The sequence below is a fragment of the Scardinius erythrophthalmus genome (assembly GCF_964197995.2).
Source record: "Scardinius erythrophthalmus genome assembly, chromosome: 25".
In the NCBI taxonomy this organism is placed as follows: Eukaryota; Metazoa; Chordata; class Actinopteri; order Cypriniformes; family Leuciscidae; genus Scardinius; species Scardinius erythrophthalmus.
In genome coordinates, this window is record NC_138245.1 from 12,936,807 (window position 1) to 12,956,238 (window position 19,432).

The following is a 19,432-nucleotide window of genomic DNA, read 5'->3' on the forward strand; positions in this document are numbered from 1 at the left end:
AGTGAGTAGACGCAGAAGAAAAAAAAAAGTGTACTACCCAAGTTGTCCAATGCATAAGAACACTAAATACTTCAAATGAAGTCATAAGCAAATAGTTTCATGTGCTAGAATTGTTGTGTCAAGTTGTTAGACAGATTGCAAGCATTTTTTAATGAGGTTGAGAGCAATTTATCAGCAGGACACTAAATTTTGTTGTAATATTCTCATCTGTCAGTGATAGAATATCAAAGTAATGTGAGTGTTTCCATTAAGCAAAACAGCAAAACTTAACAGCAAGTGAGCAATTAAATGTTCTTCAAGAAATCAAATCTCCTTGAAGCCAGTAAGCAGGCAAAAGCTTGGCAAATCCAATAATTATTTGACTCGACATGGTAGCTTGCAAACACAACATTGTGTCATGGAGCACTGTAAAAAAGCCCTGTGCACTCTTAAGGTCCTTTCACACTGGACGCGATTTTGACGCATGAATAATTCGTGCGATGGTTTTATTTATTGATCAGCTGTTTGTGTAATGAGTGCTTCCAGACTGAACGCAAATGTGCTGCAGCAAAAAAACGACTTTTTTTTTTACTTTTGCGGCAGCAGAAAAGGCTTCAGCCAGTCGCATACTACAAGGACAATGATTGTGTGGCGTAGCATTGCCAACCAACTCGGTTATCACGACTGTGAGTATGTTGTGTGATAGTTTTAGTCGTTGTATAGTCCTGTGCTGTGTAGGCTAGAAGGCTAAACTACATTTGGGATAGAAAGCTAACACTATTATCGTCAAAGATAGAGATTGAGACCGTGTTTACGCTGCTCATGTGAATGGTTTTGACGTGAACTATTCGCACACAAACTATTCGCTTTTTCGTTACGCATCCGGTGTGAAAGGGCCTTTACTCTCAAGAATTATGTAAAATCAGCCAATCATGGTCTAGCCAGAGTGTACAGTATTCAGCAATATGCATCAGACAGTCAGTTAATGGACTTTGGGTGCCAAACCAAACTATCCGTGTCTATCAAACAACCAGGGCCAGTGGAATCTGTTGAAGCAATTTATCAAAATAGAACATTCCCAATAACTCATTACAGGGAAAAGCCCCATGAAGCAACCTCAGATAAATGTCTTGCTCAATGGCACAAAAGTGAGCCTCATGGCTCGCTCCTTGCAGGTATCAAACCAGCAGCACTTTCAATTGACCCTTCGCATGGAGTTTGATTGACAGGCGATCTGACCAATCATAATCCGCCATCCGCCATTTTTGTCCGACAAAGCAGTCAGGAGAGTTAGTAGATTAACGTTGGAGGATTTGAACTTGAAAAACGGAGTGTACTGATGTCTTTCCGTGGTTAAAACAACATTCCTTCATATGTTCTTTCATGTTTATTTGATGCTATAAATTAACTAGAAGGAAGAGATGATCGGTTCACGAGCAGCTTTAAGAGGCTCTACAGCGATCTGTTAGACACATTAAAGAGCCACAAAACGGTATTTATTGTTTAAATTTCTTAAAAAAATGACCAAATTTGAAAGGTGAGACTTTGTTTCATATCAAAAGTAACCTGGTCTGTCCTGTCTGTCAGCACGTTGTCAGTGTCCTCTCTGCTCCATGATGTATTTTTCATCATGCGATGCATGAGAACATGGAGTGGCGTGAGAGCGGCGTCGCTTGTCGGACATAGCAACAGTAACTAAAGGGGGCGGGTCTTTGCAAACGGTCAATAACCTCTTGCACCTTAACCACTATAACATCCCACATTCACAAAAGTAAGGTCAAGAATAAAGACTAAATGAAAAATAAAACATTCCTGCATGTTACAAAAAAAAATCTTTGTCCATTTTTGATAAAGTAAACTGAACAATTATGCCCTTCAGCCTTCTGAACATGAAATGTTTGAAAAAGACACTTCAGTGCTAGCAGTTTTGGCTAAGGCGTTTGTTTGGGTCGCTCTCTTTTCGTTCTATCGTTTGACATGCCGCCTGCTGGCTTTAATGAAGACAGATAAAAGGAGGAGTGGGGTATCATCTGCGTCTAGGGATGAGGCGTGAAACTGGGTTTAATTGCCTCCATGATCAAGAGCCTTGAGGAGAGATTCATTGCCCCTCGTCCAGCTACACAGCACCCATTTCGAGACTCGTCTCCTTGTGAAGTTCAGTCGACATGCTTGGACCCTGTCCTGGACACTAACCGACCCAGGAGAGTGGATTTCTGTCACAAACTCAAATAAAGAGTCATGACGTCTAAGACTAAAATGTAACTGGTTTGACCTACATTTTTTTTTTCCAGATATGAACACTTCTCATTTCTTACACTGTTCTTATGCTGAATGGTGGCATCTTTTAAATCTATAATACCATTATTCCTCGTAATTGTTAAAGGTTCTTAAATATTAAGTTTGCCCATTAATTATGCCATTTAAAGTGTGCATCACATTAGTACAAAGCAGAGGTAGACCAAATCAAAGCATAATCGATTTGTCGACTTTGTTACCGATATTAACATTTTTTTTTTTAGCATAATCTGTTATCAGTATTTACGCTTAAATTTTAGGTTGGTTCTTAAATATTGTGTTTTCCCATAAATGGTGCTAAAACAATGTTTCAAATTCATACACATTAGCAAAGAGATGATAATCGACTTGACCAATTTTTTTTTATTTTTTTTTTTTATATATTACATCTTTTCTGCATAACTGGTTATCGTTTCTTAAATACTTGGTGCCATCAAAAACAGTGCTTCAAATTACTGCACAATAGCAGATATTTTGCCTGTTTTTACTGATATGTGGTGCCAATTTCACCAATTAAGTGTTTCAAATTTATACACATTAGTACAAATAGACCAAAAATATATATAGGTTAACTGATAAATGGTGCTATCTGGTAAGGCTGAATGCACCACTTACAACTGTTGCTGGATTCCAATGGGAGATGCTTAGACAAGACACTGTTCAACAACAGCTATATTGGACTACTCACTACTAGAACTTCTAGATTGGACAACTCCACGATTAGTCGACCATCATGGCCCACCCCAAGTAAGGATTTGGGTAGATTAATAACAAAATGCACAAAGCCCTTGAACCACCAAAAGATGGTCTATTTCTCAGTGAAAAGCTTTTTTTTGGCCACACAAAAGTCTCAGAATCTGAGAGTCAGTCTGACACATAGCACATTGGTTATTAACTAAAACCTTTAAACCTCTCAGAGCTGTTTAATTACAGCAGGTATTTGATCAAAGGCCCTCAAAGTCAACGGGGTAATTTAGCCTGCATCAATCTGAGAATATATGAACAAAATCTGCTGTAACCCCACAGTGCAATTCCCTCGCTCTCTCTCTCTCTCTTTCTCTAAGTTGAGAGGACAGATAATGAACTAGAGGCTAAGGGTTATCACAATAATTTGGTGCTAATTTGTTCATTTCAAGAGAACTTAATTGCCTTTAAAATGCTCTAGCCTGCTCAAAGGGATCTGACATCTGTGGTCCTTTAGCCTCATTGACCACCAGGGCAACAATGGCTAGAATGAAAACTAATTCATCAGCTTGATTTTTCTCACTGCAATACCGCTTGCCCTTCACCTCTACATTTGAAAAATTACCTTAGTGTTCCAGCGATAGATTTTTTCCTTCAACCAAAAAAAGTTATCAAGTAAAGAAAAGCACAGAGCATGAAACAATTGTGTTCAAAAACAGCTCAACATCAATAGTGGAAATTAGAGATGCACCCGCCATAAATCAGAAACTCCTGGTTTTTAGTTTTATTCTGGCCGATCTATATTCTGGACTTGCACACAAATGGCATTTGTGTGGAAATTTTACGTCCGTAAACAGGACATTAACACAGGCCAGAGACTGGACACGCTGAAGATCGACGCAAAGAAGAAAACACAGATGCCAAAAGAGAAAATACTTTACCAGAGACAGCAAGCTCACTGTTCGCAATGCTCGAATGCTGTTCGCTATTTGTTTCGATCGTGATTAAAATGCAGTGATTTTCTCTAATTTCAAATGGCTACAGAATACTGAATTTTTTCTTTTTGGTTTAAGGCCAGTTTGCCTGTTATAGAGCAAATAAAACACAAATACATTTGCTTAACACCGGTATCGGAATAGTAAAATATTGAAAAATCATGATCGGTGCATCACTACCGGAAATAACACAACGTGTTGAGGACTGGTGGCCATGCAATGTAATCTGGCAATTTTAGTTTCTCTGGAGTCTCCTGGAATGAAATTAATGGAAAAATTCTTTCATCCTCCTGCATGTAACCCAGGATGACCAAAGCTCATCTGTATGTTGAAAGAGTGAAGCGAGCTAATTAGTGATTTTACCTCACGGGAGAAAAATGAGAGAGAATTCAGTAGTCCATCAGAACTGCCAAGGTCTTCACACTGACTCATTCAAAGGCTGAAGGATGTTTGGAGTACTGATACTATATCAATTGTTATTGATATAGTATCAGCAATACAGATTCACACAATTATTCAGTTATTTAAGTCAAAAATTAAATTCAAAGGGAAATAAAAGAATTTAGTCAACATGAAATAGCTTTTGCAACACATTTTACTTTTCGTAAAATGATATTTCTTAGTGACCTGGGTATTAAGTAATAAAAATAACTGCAGAGCGGGACTTCTGTTTGCTTTGCCAGTGCCCAAGTGTTGGTGTCTTAAAACATTGAATATAACATGAGCATAAAGTTAAATGACACGCATATTTTTGTCCATATTTGTTCATTTATAATATATATATAAAAAGATATTCACCATAGAACAGGTGTATTAATTGTGTGAATTGCCTTATATATACAGTGAGGAAAATAAGTATTTGAACACCCTGCTATTTTGCAAGTTCTCCCACTTGGAAATCATGGAGGGGTCTGAAATTGTCATCGTAGGTGCATGTCCACTGTGAGAGACATAATCTAAAAAAAAATCCAGAAATCACGATATATGATTTTTTAACTATTTATTTGTATGATACAGCTGCAAATAAGTATTTGAACACCTGTCTATCAGATAGAATTCTGACCCTCAAAGACCTGTTAGTCTGCCTTTAAAATGTCCACCTCCACTCCATTTATTATCCTAAATTAGATGCACCTGTTTGAGGTCGTTAGCTGCATAAAGACACCTGTCCACCCCATACAATCAGTAAGAATCCAACTACTAACATGGCCAAGACCAAAGAGCTGTCCAAAGACACTTGAGACAAAATTGTACACCTCCACAAGGCTGGAAAGGGCTACGGGGAAATTGCCAAGCAGCTTGGTGAAAAAAGGTCCACTGTTGGAGCAATCATTAGAAAATGGAAGAAGCTAAACATGACTGTCAATCTCCCTCGGACTAGGGCTCCATGCAAGATCTCACCTCGTGGGATCTCAATGATCCTAAGAAAGGTGAGAAATCAGCCCAGAACTACACGGGAGGAGCTGGTCAATGACCTGAAAAGAGCTGGGATCACCGTTTCCAAGGTTACTGTTGGTAATACACTAAGACGTCATGGTTTGAAATCATGCATGGCACGGAAGGTTCCCCTGCTTAAACCAGCACATGTCAAGGCCCGTCTTAAGTTTGCCAATGACCATTTGGATGATCCAGAGGAGTCATGGGAGAAAGTCATGTAGTAAGAAGAGACCAAAATAGAACTTTTTGGTCATAATTCCACTAAACGTGTTTGGAGGAAGAAGAATGATGAGTACCATCCCAAGAACACCATCCCTACTGTGAAGCATGGGGGTGGTAGCATCATGCTTTGGGGGTGTTTTTCTGCACATGGGACAGGGCGACTGCACTGTATTAAGGAGAGGATGACCGGGGCCATGTATTGCGAGATTTTGGGGAACAACCTCCTTCCCTCAGTTAGAGCATTGAAGATGGGTCGAGGCTGGGTCTTCCAACATGACAATGACCCGAAGCACACAGCCAGGATAACCAAGGAGTGGCTCTGTAAGAAGCATATCAAGGTTCTGGCGTGGCCTAGCCAGTCTCCAGACCTAAACCCAATAGAGAATCTTTGGAGGGAGCTCAAACTCCGTGTTTCTCAGCGACAGCCCAGAAACCTGACTGATCTAGAGAAGATCTGTGTGGAGGAGTGGGCTAAAATCCCTCCTGCAGAGTGTGCAAACCTGGTGAAAAACTACAGGAAACGTTTGACCTCTGTAATTGCAAACAAAGGCTACTGTACCAAGTTTTCTCAGGTGTTCAAATACTTATTTTCCACCTGTATCATACAAATAAATAGTTACAAAAATCATACATTGTGATTTCTGGATTTTTTTTTTTTTTAGATTATGTCTCTCACAGTGGACATGCACCTACGATGACAATTTCAGACCCCTCCATGATTTCTAAGTGGGAGAACTTGCAAAAGAGCAGGGTGTTCAAATACTTATTTTCCTCACTGTATATATATAGGCAATTCACACAATTAATACACCTGTTCTATGGTGAATATCTTTTTCTGAATTAAAAAGTAACTGACGTTTTGGGGGCATAAAATCAAAGTCAGGGTGATACAACTGTCCTGATATCATAATGAAATCAAAGAAAGAATAAAAATGTCTTTTCATTAATCTTGTATACTTTTATATGTCACTGACCTATTAAAAAAGCCTAAATGCCTACTTCCTAGAGGCTTACCAACAGTGCACATTTTGTATGTCTCCCTTATCTGACCTATCTATTTCTGGTCTTGGAGTCTCTGCTAACAGGCTGATGAATCAGGCGTGATTGATTAGGAAGAGATCGAAAATGTGTAGCGTCTCCAGGAACAGGGTTGGGAAACACTGGTCTACTGGGCATTAGCCAAATATCAGCTAATAAGAAACATCATCTTAGGGAAAGAAGTTTGTTTTTCATTTGGAATAAATAATGTGCACTGGTGAACTGTGAACAATAATACACAAGTTAAGAAAGTTAGCAGGATCAAATTGTGAATTCAAGTTGAATTTTAAAAATCGCCTCAATTGGTTACACAAGTGTCCTAGAATTCTTCCATATTCCATTTTTGCACTTGTTTCCTTAACTGAGAAAGAAGAGAGAAAAATCTAACTCAGGAAACCCATGCGGTTGTTTTGTTTTCTGTGGAGGGTGAACTACTGTCAAACCCGAGCGGAGCTGACAGAACGTATTCACGGATCAGAACCACAATAGAGGATGCTGTGTCACTATCACTGCAGAACATGGCAAGCCGTTTTAACATTTAATCCTTTAAACCTACTAGTATCGATTTTCATGCTAGTACTTATTATGACCGCCGCTAGCGTAGCTAGCGAAAGCGGTCATATAGGGATTGTCAAAGTTTTTTTTTTTTTTTTTTTTCGTCAACGATTTTTCGTCAACGATACCAGGGACACCGAAGCACCGGGGAACATGAAATTTGGTGGGCATGTAGCCCCACTAGACTTTTACGGAAAAATTTCGTTTGGTCCCCGGGGGCCACTCCCCCCCCGAGCTGGGCCCCCCCAAACCCCAAAAATGCAGTTTTTCCTACATAACTACCTGAACCGTGGCACCGAGGATGAAGAAATTTTTATGGTATGTTGGTCTTAAGGGCCCACATCAATCTAGCCCATAATCACTCATTTGTGATTTACGCCACTCCCATAAAAAATTAAAATGCAATATTATTCTGCTTTAATCGCCCCTATCTTCAGTTGAGATGTTCAGAACTGCACCATATTTCATGTGTATGATTAACTTGACATCCTCTGGGGGTATGCTAAGTTTCGTAGAATTTCATCCATGGGGGGGTATAAAATAAATTCATTTATGTGCACATTTAGTGACTGTACACTCATCGGCCTGTAGATGGTGGTGTTGAGCGAAGGGTTGCTGGTTTAGGATGATACTGTCACACACACACATGCAGGAATACAAACAAACGCAAGCATGCACACACACTAACATCCACACGCACAGACACACACCCATACACACACATACAAATCCACATGCACAGACACACACACACAAACACACATGTGCACACACATGTACGCAGGCACACATACACGCACAGACACACACACACACACACACACACAGACACACACAAACACACACATACTACTACTTTTTTTAGGTATATACATAAACACGCAATACAGCCAAATTGCTCCACGTCATTTATTTTTGTGGAAAGCCAGTGCAGGCCTGAGCGGCGGTCATATTTTGTACCGCCCTGCGGTACATCTAGTTTTTTAGATACTAGTATCTATTCCATTAAGTACTAGTACTTATTCGGTAGATACTAGTGCTCATTCTTTAGGTACTAGTACCTTTTTAAAGATACTAGTTCTTATTCATTAGATACTAGTACTTATTCCAATAGTGACTAGTATTTAAGTACTAGTATTTACTTAAGAAAAAATAGAACTAGTGCTTATTTTTTAGTTACTAGTAACATTTTAGATCAAATATATCCTTACCTTAACCCTCTGAGGTCGACAAACGCACCGGCGCGTTTTGCTGGATTTTCTCCACATTGTAGCACTATAAACTTAAATTTCTCCGTCATTTATGGTCATACAGAAAAAATAAATATAAAAAAAGAATCTGTGGTATTTCTACTTTTGTATGTGTCCACTTCCAATCAAATCAAAACATTGTGCTTTTGTAAAATAAAGAAAATAAACAGTGTGTGCGTTCTGCCTCTCCGTCGCGGTGAACTTTTTTTTCTTGAGCACGTCTATAAACTGAAACAAAACTCAGCGAATACTTGTCACACATTTATGAGCCATACACCTTTATAAACATTTAAGTGTGTACTTTTAAATGATCGGATTCAAAACGAAAACAAATATTCTCTGTTTAAGTAATTTGTATAAAACCAACAAGATTTCCAGCTTCTCAAACGCTTCCTAATTATTTTTAATTCGGCCACGCCCACTCGCGCAAAAGATATTCACATGCAAATCTCCACATGGAACGCGATCGCCCTCATTACCTCAACAACAAAACACTTCACTTCACTTTTCGTCGAGTTTGAAAGACGTGCCTGAGCTTACATTGGATTTACATCAGAAGAAGAAGAACGATATTTGAAGACAAGAAAGATAAGGTAAGTAATTCTTACATATTAGTTTGCTATTGTTGCATAAATTTCACATTGCAGTTGAACTGTTGCTAGATATATGGTGAATATTATAATATTTAGACCCGTGTTTACTGTTACTGTGTTTGTGGATATCTGCTCAAACGTAGATAGGCTATGTATATGGTAGGCCTAACCATAATGTTTTATATTTGATCGCAATCGCGTTTTAATGTATCATATTTTTGATCGCGATCGCGTTTTAATGTATCATATTTTTGATCGTGATCGCGTTTGAATGTATCATATTTTGGAAAAGCAAAACGCTCCAAACGGCTTCATGTTTTTACTATTATCTCATTTCATATCATCATAACGAATGGAAACATTTGAAGTAACATGATAATCAATATATTTTTCTCTAGCTTAGTTGTTACTGAAATCTTTTTGAAAATATATATAGGCTGCTATATTGTTATTATTTTATGCAGCACTGCGCATAGCCTATACCTACAAGGCACAACAAACCTGGTGTTCATTATATGTTGTTGGAAACATTTGTGTGAGTGTGTGTGTGTATTCTGTGAATTTTAAAAAGCAATTTTAACAAGAAAAATCTAAAATGTATTCCCAAAATCGTGCAGGCCTTTCTCTTGATATCAGTATGTTCTTTTTCTTTTTTTTTTCAGGGCCCAGATGCCACTGAGTCCTGCTGACTTAAACATTCACAGTACATGTCTCTGTACATGAACATGGTAAAGTGAAAATCAAACACCTTAGAAAATGAAAGGTATGTACAATGTTTTTAGGAATGGCACAAAGGTCTCTTTCTTCAATAAGTGCTTTTTTGTTGTGTATCTTTGGATTATGTTGTGTTGTAAATAAATCCAAACAATTTTAAAAGCCATTCTTTTTTAAATCTCCTCATTCTTTGTGCAAGGTTGGTCAGAATGATGGGCCCTGATAAGCTCCTAATAGGGCCATTAGGGAGGTTCTTTGTCTTTCTCAGGTGTGGAAAGCTTTCATATTAATGAGGTGATCCGCCCCTTCGCATATTGCTTTCTAACACAAAACACGTCGTAAAATTTTTAAATCAATATATTGTCTTCTCTGAATGAGCAGTCAGGGTGATTCTCACATAGTTTTAGAGCAAATATTCTAGGCTACGTGATACAATTTTCAAAAGTCTTGTGAAGAAATAATCAGTATGGGTTTCATGACCTTATTTCAGTGAGAATTTATTTTTGTATTTTCACAAACCACGCATAAATGTCATTATCTCAAAACTACAAACTTTTACATACATGCTGCTGATATATTATTGTAGCAGAGTTTGTGCTGAATACAGTGTAATTAGACTTTAGCCATGAAAATGTCACAAGTAACAGAAATAACCACAAATGTCAGAGCATGTCAGAACACCTCCAGGGCCCAGAAAACAGCTCAGACCTCAGAGGGTTAATAGATATTAGTACTATTTAAATAATCAGTACGCAAATAATATGTTGAATATTAATGAACCAACAACATATCAAAGAGATATGACACAGGAAACGGACTGAATTGCAGAAGGCCGTTTGTATATTAACAATATAATAATAGCCTACCTTTTTAATGGTATTAGAGTAAAAAAATATATAATTAATAGGCACATGCAATATAGTGCATATATACTCTTATTTTGACATGACTCTCATTCTCAGACGCAGATTAATATTCAGAATTTTTGATTAAGAAATTATAAATGCTCACCAAAAATCCCAATATCTGGGTATTGTGGTTGTTTGGCTGGTGGGTATGATCCGGTTTTTGGATCTACTTAACTGTTGTTTGAATTTAATTATTGGCAGTTAAGTCTTTATTATAGCCTACTGTACATTCAAAACAATAAATGCCATATTAAACATATATCTTTCCTTGTGTTCATGCTAACCAATTAGCTAGATAAACCAACAAAGCTAGTTACTTACGAAAAGTCAATCTTCTATAGCCTTAGTTTAGCCAGCATTAACATATGAACTCTGATTGGATGGTTGAGAGTATACTCATGTTTATGTAATGATCTGTTAAAAGAAGAAATCTCTTAATATTTTCTTACTAGTTCCTTATGAGGTTGAAGATATCTGCAAATTAACAGATACTAGTAGCTATTCTGTTTTGATATCATCTAACAATTTATGACTAGTAATTATTCCAATATTGACTAGAATTTTTTATTTAGTATTATTTATTAGACACTAGTATCTTTTTTAATTATGTTATGACTAGGCAGAATGACCACTGTAGAGTTCAATTAAAAATCTTACTAGTAAAATAAAAAATCTTACTAGTAACATTTGGAATAAATACTAGTATCTAATAAATAGGTACTAGTATCTATTTAATAGGAACTAGTATCTATTTAATAGGTACTAGTATCTAATGAACAAGTACTAGTATCTATTGAATAAGTATTAGTAGCTAATGACTAAGTACTAGTATCTAATAAATACGTACTAGTCACCAATTGGAATACATAATAGTCAGAACTGAGTAGTTGATATCTGAATGACAGATTCCCATAGAAGTCAATGGCAAAAACATTTTAAATGTGTTATTACTAGTAACAAAATAATAGTTACTAGTCACTATCGAAATAAGTACTAGTATCTAATGAATAAGAACTATAGTATCTATTTAATAGGTACTAGTATCTAATGAATAAGTACTAGTATCTAATAATAAGGACTAGTAACTAATGAATAAGTACTAGTATCTAATAGATAAGTACTAGTACCAATTTAATAGGCACTAGAATCTAATTAATAAGTACTAGTGTCTATTTAATTAATAGGTACTAGTATCTTTCAAAAAGGTACTAGTACCTAAAGAATAAGCACTAGAAGCTAATGAATAAGTACTAGTATCTAATGAATAAGTACTAGTATCTAATAATAAGGACTAGTAACTAATGAATAAGTACTAGTATCTAATAGATAAGTACTAGTACCAATTTAATAGGCACTAGAATCTAATTAATAAGTACTAGTGTCTATTTAATTAATAGGTACTAGTATCTTTCAAAAAGGTACTAGTACCTAAAGAATAAGCACTAGAAGCTAATGAATAAGTACTAGTACTTAATGGAATAGATACTAGTATCTAAAAAATAAGTACTAGTAGCATGAAAATAGATACTAGTAGGTTAAGGATTAAATGTTAAAACGGCTTGCCATATGCAGAATCTCATCATTCCTGCACTACTGCCAGAGATCAGACACTTAGACTGAAGAAGATGCAGGTGTCTAATGGCACGTCAGCTTGGAGCGGGCTAGAAGCAGACTGGTCAAGCTCAAGCTGCCAGGGAGGAAAGAAGAGTCAGCAAGCCTGGCTGAGCACTGAAGGATGCTGGGATGGTTGAAGGGTGATTGTACATAGGAGCAGATATTGTCTGTACACAAGGAAATCAAGCTGAGAAAGAGAGAGAGAGTGCTTGTTGCTTACCCTTGTGGTTGATGGACCATATGCACTGCTTGCTCTGAACGTCCCACATCCTGACAGTCTCGTCATTTGAGCCGGACAGCAGGAGTGTGCCGTCCATGGACACAGACAGACATGTCACCAGATTTCTGTCCAGGAGGAGAAAGACTGTTAAAGTGAAAATTTTAAGAGCAAATTTGGTTTGCCTACAGCTGACCTTTTGCTTAAAGTCTGCCTACATAATATTAAAAATGCAATCATCGTGTGGTGGTTAACATAAATGCATGACATGTTGCATCTCTTATGTTCACCAAGGCTACATTTATTTGATAAAAAATACATTAAAAACAGAAATATTGTGGGGGGGGGGGGGGGGAGATTATTCCTCTGATGGCAAAGCTACATTTTCAACATAATTTCTCCAGTCTTTAGTGTCACATGATCCTTCAGAAATAATTTAAATATGCTGATTTGGTGCTCAACTATCATCAGTTAATATTTGTGCTCAACTATTAATAGTTCTTATTAATAACATTGAAATCAGTTGTGCTGCTTAAAATGTTTGTGGAAAACGTGATGAATTTCTTTTCAGGATTCTTGGCTGAATAGAGAGTTCAAAAAATTTATTTGAAATAGAAATCGCGTTTGTAACATACATTACTTTACTGTCACTTTAGATCAATTGAATGTGTCCTTGCTGACTAAAAGTATTCATTTATTTTTTTCAAAAACAAACAAACTTTTGAATGGTAGTGTATTATGGTTTCCACAGATATATTAAGCAAAAAAAATTGTTTTCAACATTGATAATAAGAAATGTTTCTTGAACACTAAATAAACATATTAGAATGATTTTTGAAGGATCAAAATATATATCTTATAATTTTTTAAGATATATACACTACTGGTCAAAAGTTTTGTATTATCTTATTTTTAAAAAAAACCACCAAAATATGAAAAATTATAATCTAGTATAGAGAAGTGGTTTTGGCCTTAGGGATCCTCCAGTGGGCTGCGAGATAACTTAAAATTATTTTAAATACATTAATATAGTTCATTAATTGTATTATTAATACATTAAATTAAAAAAATAAAATAAAACACCACCTCTCTCATATGCATTCTGTGATTGTTTGGGAGCAGCCCAAGCCGTTTTTCATCAGTTGGAAAAAGAGACAACTAGTGTCGCTAATAAAGTTTGATGGATGACGATTGCACAGTGACATACAGGAGTCATACATTTGGCATGCGCAGGTCCGTTATTACTGATGCGGGAAAAAACGTGCATGTGCACTCTTGGCTCACTGATCGCTATAACATCGTATTTCTGCATGACACACATTTCAATATATTCACGTAGTTGTCAAAATGAATGTACTGTGAGTGTTTTATAATGGATGCTCGCCGAAGAAGCGTGTTTTAGAGAAGTTTGTGAGGATCAGTGGTGTTTATGTACACATGGGCATCAGACACTCCAAACATACACGACTTGTTCTGACAGAAGAACTGTTAACTTATGACATCGACCCGCCTTTAGATCGCTGAGTTTCCACACATTCAGAATGTTTTTATTTTTCATTTGTATTTTGGTTTGTTTAATAATTCTGAATGGATCCGTATAGTAGCTATATGCAGTCCTTTGGCATCTCCCTGTGGTCTTGTTTGACTTGTGCTTATTTGTTTAAAGGCACACCATGTAATTTTTCGGCACTAGAGGTTGTTTATTCAAAACAAAGGCTTGGTGACGCCTTGATTTTGCGGAATCATGGGAGCTGTTCTCTTCATCTCTACAGCCGATGGAGAATACGACGGGACTCGGGCAGAAATCATATTCATGGATGACTGGTAAAATATTAAAGATTTATTAACGTTACAAAAGCCGTTGGAGCGATTACTAATCACAGACGAGTGCAACACGCGGCTCGAGAGCAGTGGAGCTTTTATTATGCCTCAGACCGCTTCCGCTTCTTCCGGTCATGCGTAAGTGGGGAAACATATCGCTGTTTTATCATATTAGATACATTTGAGTGTGTTATAATTGTTATAATTATATATTGTTATAATGCTACTCTGTGTGTTCGCTTGGCGGCCACTAAATGAGATACATGTTGCACGCTGCAATGAGCTAGATCGATATTAGGCATGGTAAATATGGTACTCACGGTAAATAAATAAAAAACTACATTTAAACAAAAAGACTGTGTTGAGCTGTATAACAATGATTAGTTTTCTGTCAATGAATGTATCCAAACAGTTGCTCACCTGTCTAATAAACACATAATATATTAAAGCGTTTTTGGTGTTTACATGGTTTCTACAAAATAAAACCAGAAATTGAGGTTAACACCGGGTATGATGTTATTGATAGAAAACGCATGGACACGGTCCAACTGCTTATTTCTCTGGATTTAAACATTCTTAGAAAAATTCTGGACAATGTAAGTACATAAATCAACAAAATACATAACATTGTTCTAGTGGTTTTTGGATATTCTTACATAGTGTGCCTTTAAGTTACTGTATAACTGAGTACTTGTAAGTTGTAAAGATTATCTGCAGTGACATTTTTGCAAAGTGTGAAAGTATTTTGAATTTATTTTGTTTAAAAAATAATAACTGTTGAGAAGTATTAACACTAGAATACAAATGTTTTTGTGAATAAAAATATTGATTCGGAGAGGAGGGGGGCCTTGGAGTAAAAAAGGTTGACAAACACTGGTATAGAGTACATAGAGTCAAAGCCACAATAAAATGTTTTTTTTTTTCTCAAATAAATGAACATGTTTGTTAAAGTAACAAAGTAAAAAGTACAATTCCAAAAGACACCCTTTCTGCCACCAGCAGATGCCAATTCTGCAATTCTCGCTGTGTGTAACCTGAAAAACACACAGTAAATGGAGGCCGTGATTACACCTCCTGCCTGCACCGTCTTACAGGCAGAGCTTCAGCACAAAGGACAGGAAAAAGAAATGTAATCCAAAATGAGTAGAAGCCAGAAACTTTCACCTTTCTTCCTTTCATTGATTGAACTTTGTGCTCCAGCAAAAAAAAAAAATAAATAAAAAAAAATTCAAGACTTTTCCTGAAGTAATGACGGAGGACAGACACATGGGTCACAACAAAGAGCAGAAAACCTCACCCGTGTCCTTTGAACACCTGATTGCCGTCGCTGTCAGACTGGAAGGTTTTGTCCCGGCTTAAACTCTGCCAAGCAATAAAGAAAGAGAGAAAAAGAGCAAAGGGGGAAAAAGAAACATTTATGGTCAATGTGGAGAAAACAATCCATATGCTAACATGGGTCGATAATAACGACAGCCTGCTGGCTTGGGGTCAGTCAGTGTTCGAGTTCAGGTCTCGCTTCATCTTAAACTCGTTGATCATGTACATGTTTTTATGCCAACTGGGGTAGCTGAAAAGAAAAAAACCTTTTAGTTGAGCACTGGCTAAGAATTTTTTCCACAAGAGTCAATTAGCCTGGTATACACACAATCACGGTCCATCCTGCAGCCTCCATAAGGTACCAGGGGATTTAGCACCGACTGTCTCCTAAATGGTCTGATCGATTTACTTAATGGCATTAATTAAGGAAGAGGCTGTAGAAGTATGGTGGCCTGGACTGGACCATTGCTGACTCAAATCATTACATCACCTCTTGAAAGACTGGCAATAAGGAGCATCAATAATACATGACAGGAAGAGTTAAAGCCAGGAGGAGATGTCTGGACTTTCTTGAAGGAAAAGAACGTGTTTCATATTCAGATTTGCACATTAATACAGACAGACGTTAGCCTAGAAATCTAGACGCACCCTAGTGGCAGCAAAATGTATTTCGCAGCCAGGGTAGTCTAGCAACTCTCAATAAACCTTCTTGCTGCAAAAACCCAGATTGGGTCAGGCCAATCACGTTGTGTATAGAGTAGGCGGGGGCGGGCTAAACATACACGACAGAGTTGCAACGGTTACCTGGCTGCTGCTACTTGAAAACAAAGAATGGCGGCTGCTGATGGAGAACAACGGTCTTTCGAATCGGCTTTGGCCGCGACTCTGGAGGACTTGGAGTTAAGTTTTTCTTTGAGAAAAGAGCAAAGAACGGCACTTAAGTCATTCTTAAAAAAAGGAAGATGTGTTCGTCGTTTTGCCAGCCAGATATGGCAAAAGTTGAATCTATCAACTAAGCTCGGCTGTTGGGAAAACGCTCAGGTTGGCTGAAGCGCTGTCCTATTGCGTGCAGAGGGAATTTGAAAGACAGCCGTTTATCCCGCCCCTCGGAGTGAGCCGTGTCTGTGGTGAGTTTCCAGACCTAACATCTTGATGTAGGTCTGGCTTGCCAGGCTAGACAGACGTCGCACTGGTCCGGAAATAAAATCCATGTGATCAGGAGGAGGAAATAGTTTTGAGAGACCTTGTTATAATTCAAATAATAGAGTCGTTCAGTTTGTAGTCCTGAATCCCAGAAGAGAATTGGCAATTTCAAGCCATGAATAGTTTTTATATCAAAGGCTTTAAGAATAGCAGTTTTTGATTTATGATTAAAAGGAGGGCTTTAAAATGACTGACTTTCACGATGTGTTCAAAGTCAATTAAAAAACATTATACCTTAAACGTTGTACTAAAACATATTTGAGACCACTGTGTGCAATAAAACATAATTAAAAAGAATTACTACAAGCTACCACAAGGATTTGAGTTCATGTGCTTAAGAACCGATGTTGTCCATATATAGCGACTTACACCACCATTCAAAAGTTTGGGGTCATTTTTTTGTTTGTTTTAGAAAGACGTCTCTTATGCTGACCAAGGCTCCATTGATTTGATAAATACAGTAAAAACTGTAATATTGATAAATATTATTACAGTTAAATAGCCGTTTTCTATTTGAATATATTTTGAAATGTAATTTATTCCTGTGATGGCGAAGCTGAATTTTGTACTTTTCGTTATTTCTGTACTGAGTAATATTAATGAACTACAAGTACTTACTATTGGGTTATGGTTAGGATTAAGGTTAGTTGCATTTAATTTTGTATAATTGATCAACTTTTTTTCTAACAAGCCTCCTACGTTTAGATTATGGGAGGCACTTCCGGTTTGGGGAAGTTCCACTACTGAAACATCATTTCAAATAAAAAGGTTGCACAACAACATCAGTTCGACTGAATGAGCTGTACAATGTCCTTCATGTTCTATTTTCAGATGTCAGGAGAACGCAATGCTTGGTATTTTATTGTGACATGGTACAACAAGAATATCTAAGGCAAGAGTTTTTTTCAGGCACTGCATTCTTTTCCTCCTGATTATTTTCTCTTTTTTCCCTTTGCATTCTGCTGTAACAGTATTAAAAAAGACAACATATACTGTGCACTTGTGTTCTGCTCTCCTGATTTAATTACGATACATCCCATGAATAATTCACTGGAATGCATGAAGAATCTCTGGTTTTCCTCCCCAAATCCTCACGTCTCTTTCCATGTTTGTTTTCAAGATGCTTTCAAATGTAATCGTCTCCCCTTCACTTCTAATCCCTATTAGCAGGAATGTTTCTATAGTAAGTAAATACAATATGTATTGGCTGCCTAAATGACGGAAATCAGTTTGAAATATTATCATTCAATGTTCCAGTTAATAAACAACATTGATTAAGGCAACGTATGTTACATAACACAGACATATCTTACTACAGTGATATTTAATACGACCGTAATATTGCTGTGGAAAGAATCAAGCTTTTGGTGTTATTCATGGTCTGTTTTAGTAATTTTGTTAATGCTTTTGCACTTTTAAATGTCCTTTAAATGTCTTGGTTGAATAATGTCATCTCATTGTACCCAGTTTTCGAAAATGCTTATTATTGCGTTCATAAAGCGAATCCTTCGCTGACTGTTTACAGTTTAACAGAAGTTATTCCCATAATTTGCACAAAGCATCATGGGACATAGGAAAAAGGTGGATAATTATTATTATTATTATAGTAACTACATGTAACATGTAACAACAAAAAGTGTTACCGACACTTATATGTACGGATCCACGCACACAGAAAATCATGGCCATGAAATAATAAAATGATCCCACGTCTAATTAATTCATGGTCATGTTTTAGTTTGTAACTAAAATATAATACCCTGTTCCTTTTATACATATGACACTTCTGTGGGGTTTTTTTTTTTTTTTTTTTTTTTTTTTAAAGCTTGAAAGATTGGCTATAACTGCAAAGAGCAAATTCCCCCCCAAAATTATTTGGTGTTCCACAGAAGAAATAAAGCAATTTGAGTTTGCAATAACGAGGGTGAGTAAATACTGACAGGATTTTCATGTTGAACTGTTCCTTTAATCTAATCTTGATGGGGAAAATAAACTCTAAAAGCAAGCTAAGCAAGCGTTTGTCTACAGCAGGGATGTTCAGAGCATGAGTTAAAGTTAAACAGATGTCTTTCTGAGGCAGAAAGTCTAGACAGGATTAGATTTTAAAAACCTTCAGCAGTAACACTCTCTCTCTCTCTCTCTCTCTCTCTGTATTTTTCTCTTTGCGTCTCTTTATTTTCCCTCTCTGTCTTTTGTCTTCAAGCAGGCAGGGAATTGTAAGCTTTCCTGTCAGAAAGCCTTTTTCTATCAAAATATGACAAATTCAACCTTAGTTCATCACTAAAAAACAAGGGCAATGAAACTGAGCTGAGGAAGTACTTTTTTAACCTTTGTAGCGGGGTGAAGAGGTCAATGGAACTGCTGGACTGAGAAGAGAAGGTTAACAGAACTGTATAAGGTCACAACTGAATATTAAATAATGTTTTTTTTTTGTTTTTTTGTTTTTACATGAAATCTAATACACCATAACACCATATGACACATCCTCTAGCCCTGACGAGAGGAATTTTTTCCACAAATTTTACTGGCAAGTGATTGTATTTTGTTCAAAGGAAAACGTCTAACCCAATCAGAGCGAGAAGATTGAGGC

At 36.9% G+C, this 19,432-nt stretch overlaps 1 protein-coding gene across 1 annotated transcript in view; it reads right to left on the reverse strand.

The window, feature by feature from the left end:
• The window catches only part of LOC308685278 (WD repeat-containing protein 18), a 115,830-nt gene that overhangs the window by 40,551 nt on the left and 55,847 nt on the right, over positions 1–19,432 (reverse strand). Inside the window, exons 6-7 of the mRNA XM_081356945.1 lie at positions 15,620–15,684; positions 12,505–12,629 (exon numbers count right to left, since the gene is read on the reverse strand). Coding sequence (XP_081213071.1) covers positions 12,505–12,629; positions 15,620–15,684 — 190 coding nt within the window. The remainder of the gene's footprint in view (positions 1–12,504; positions 12,630–15,619; positions 15,685–19,432) is intronic.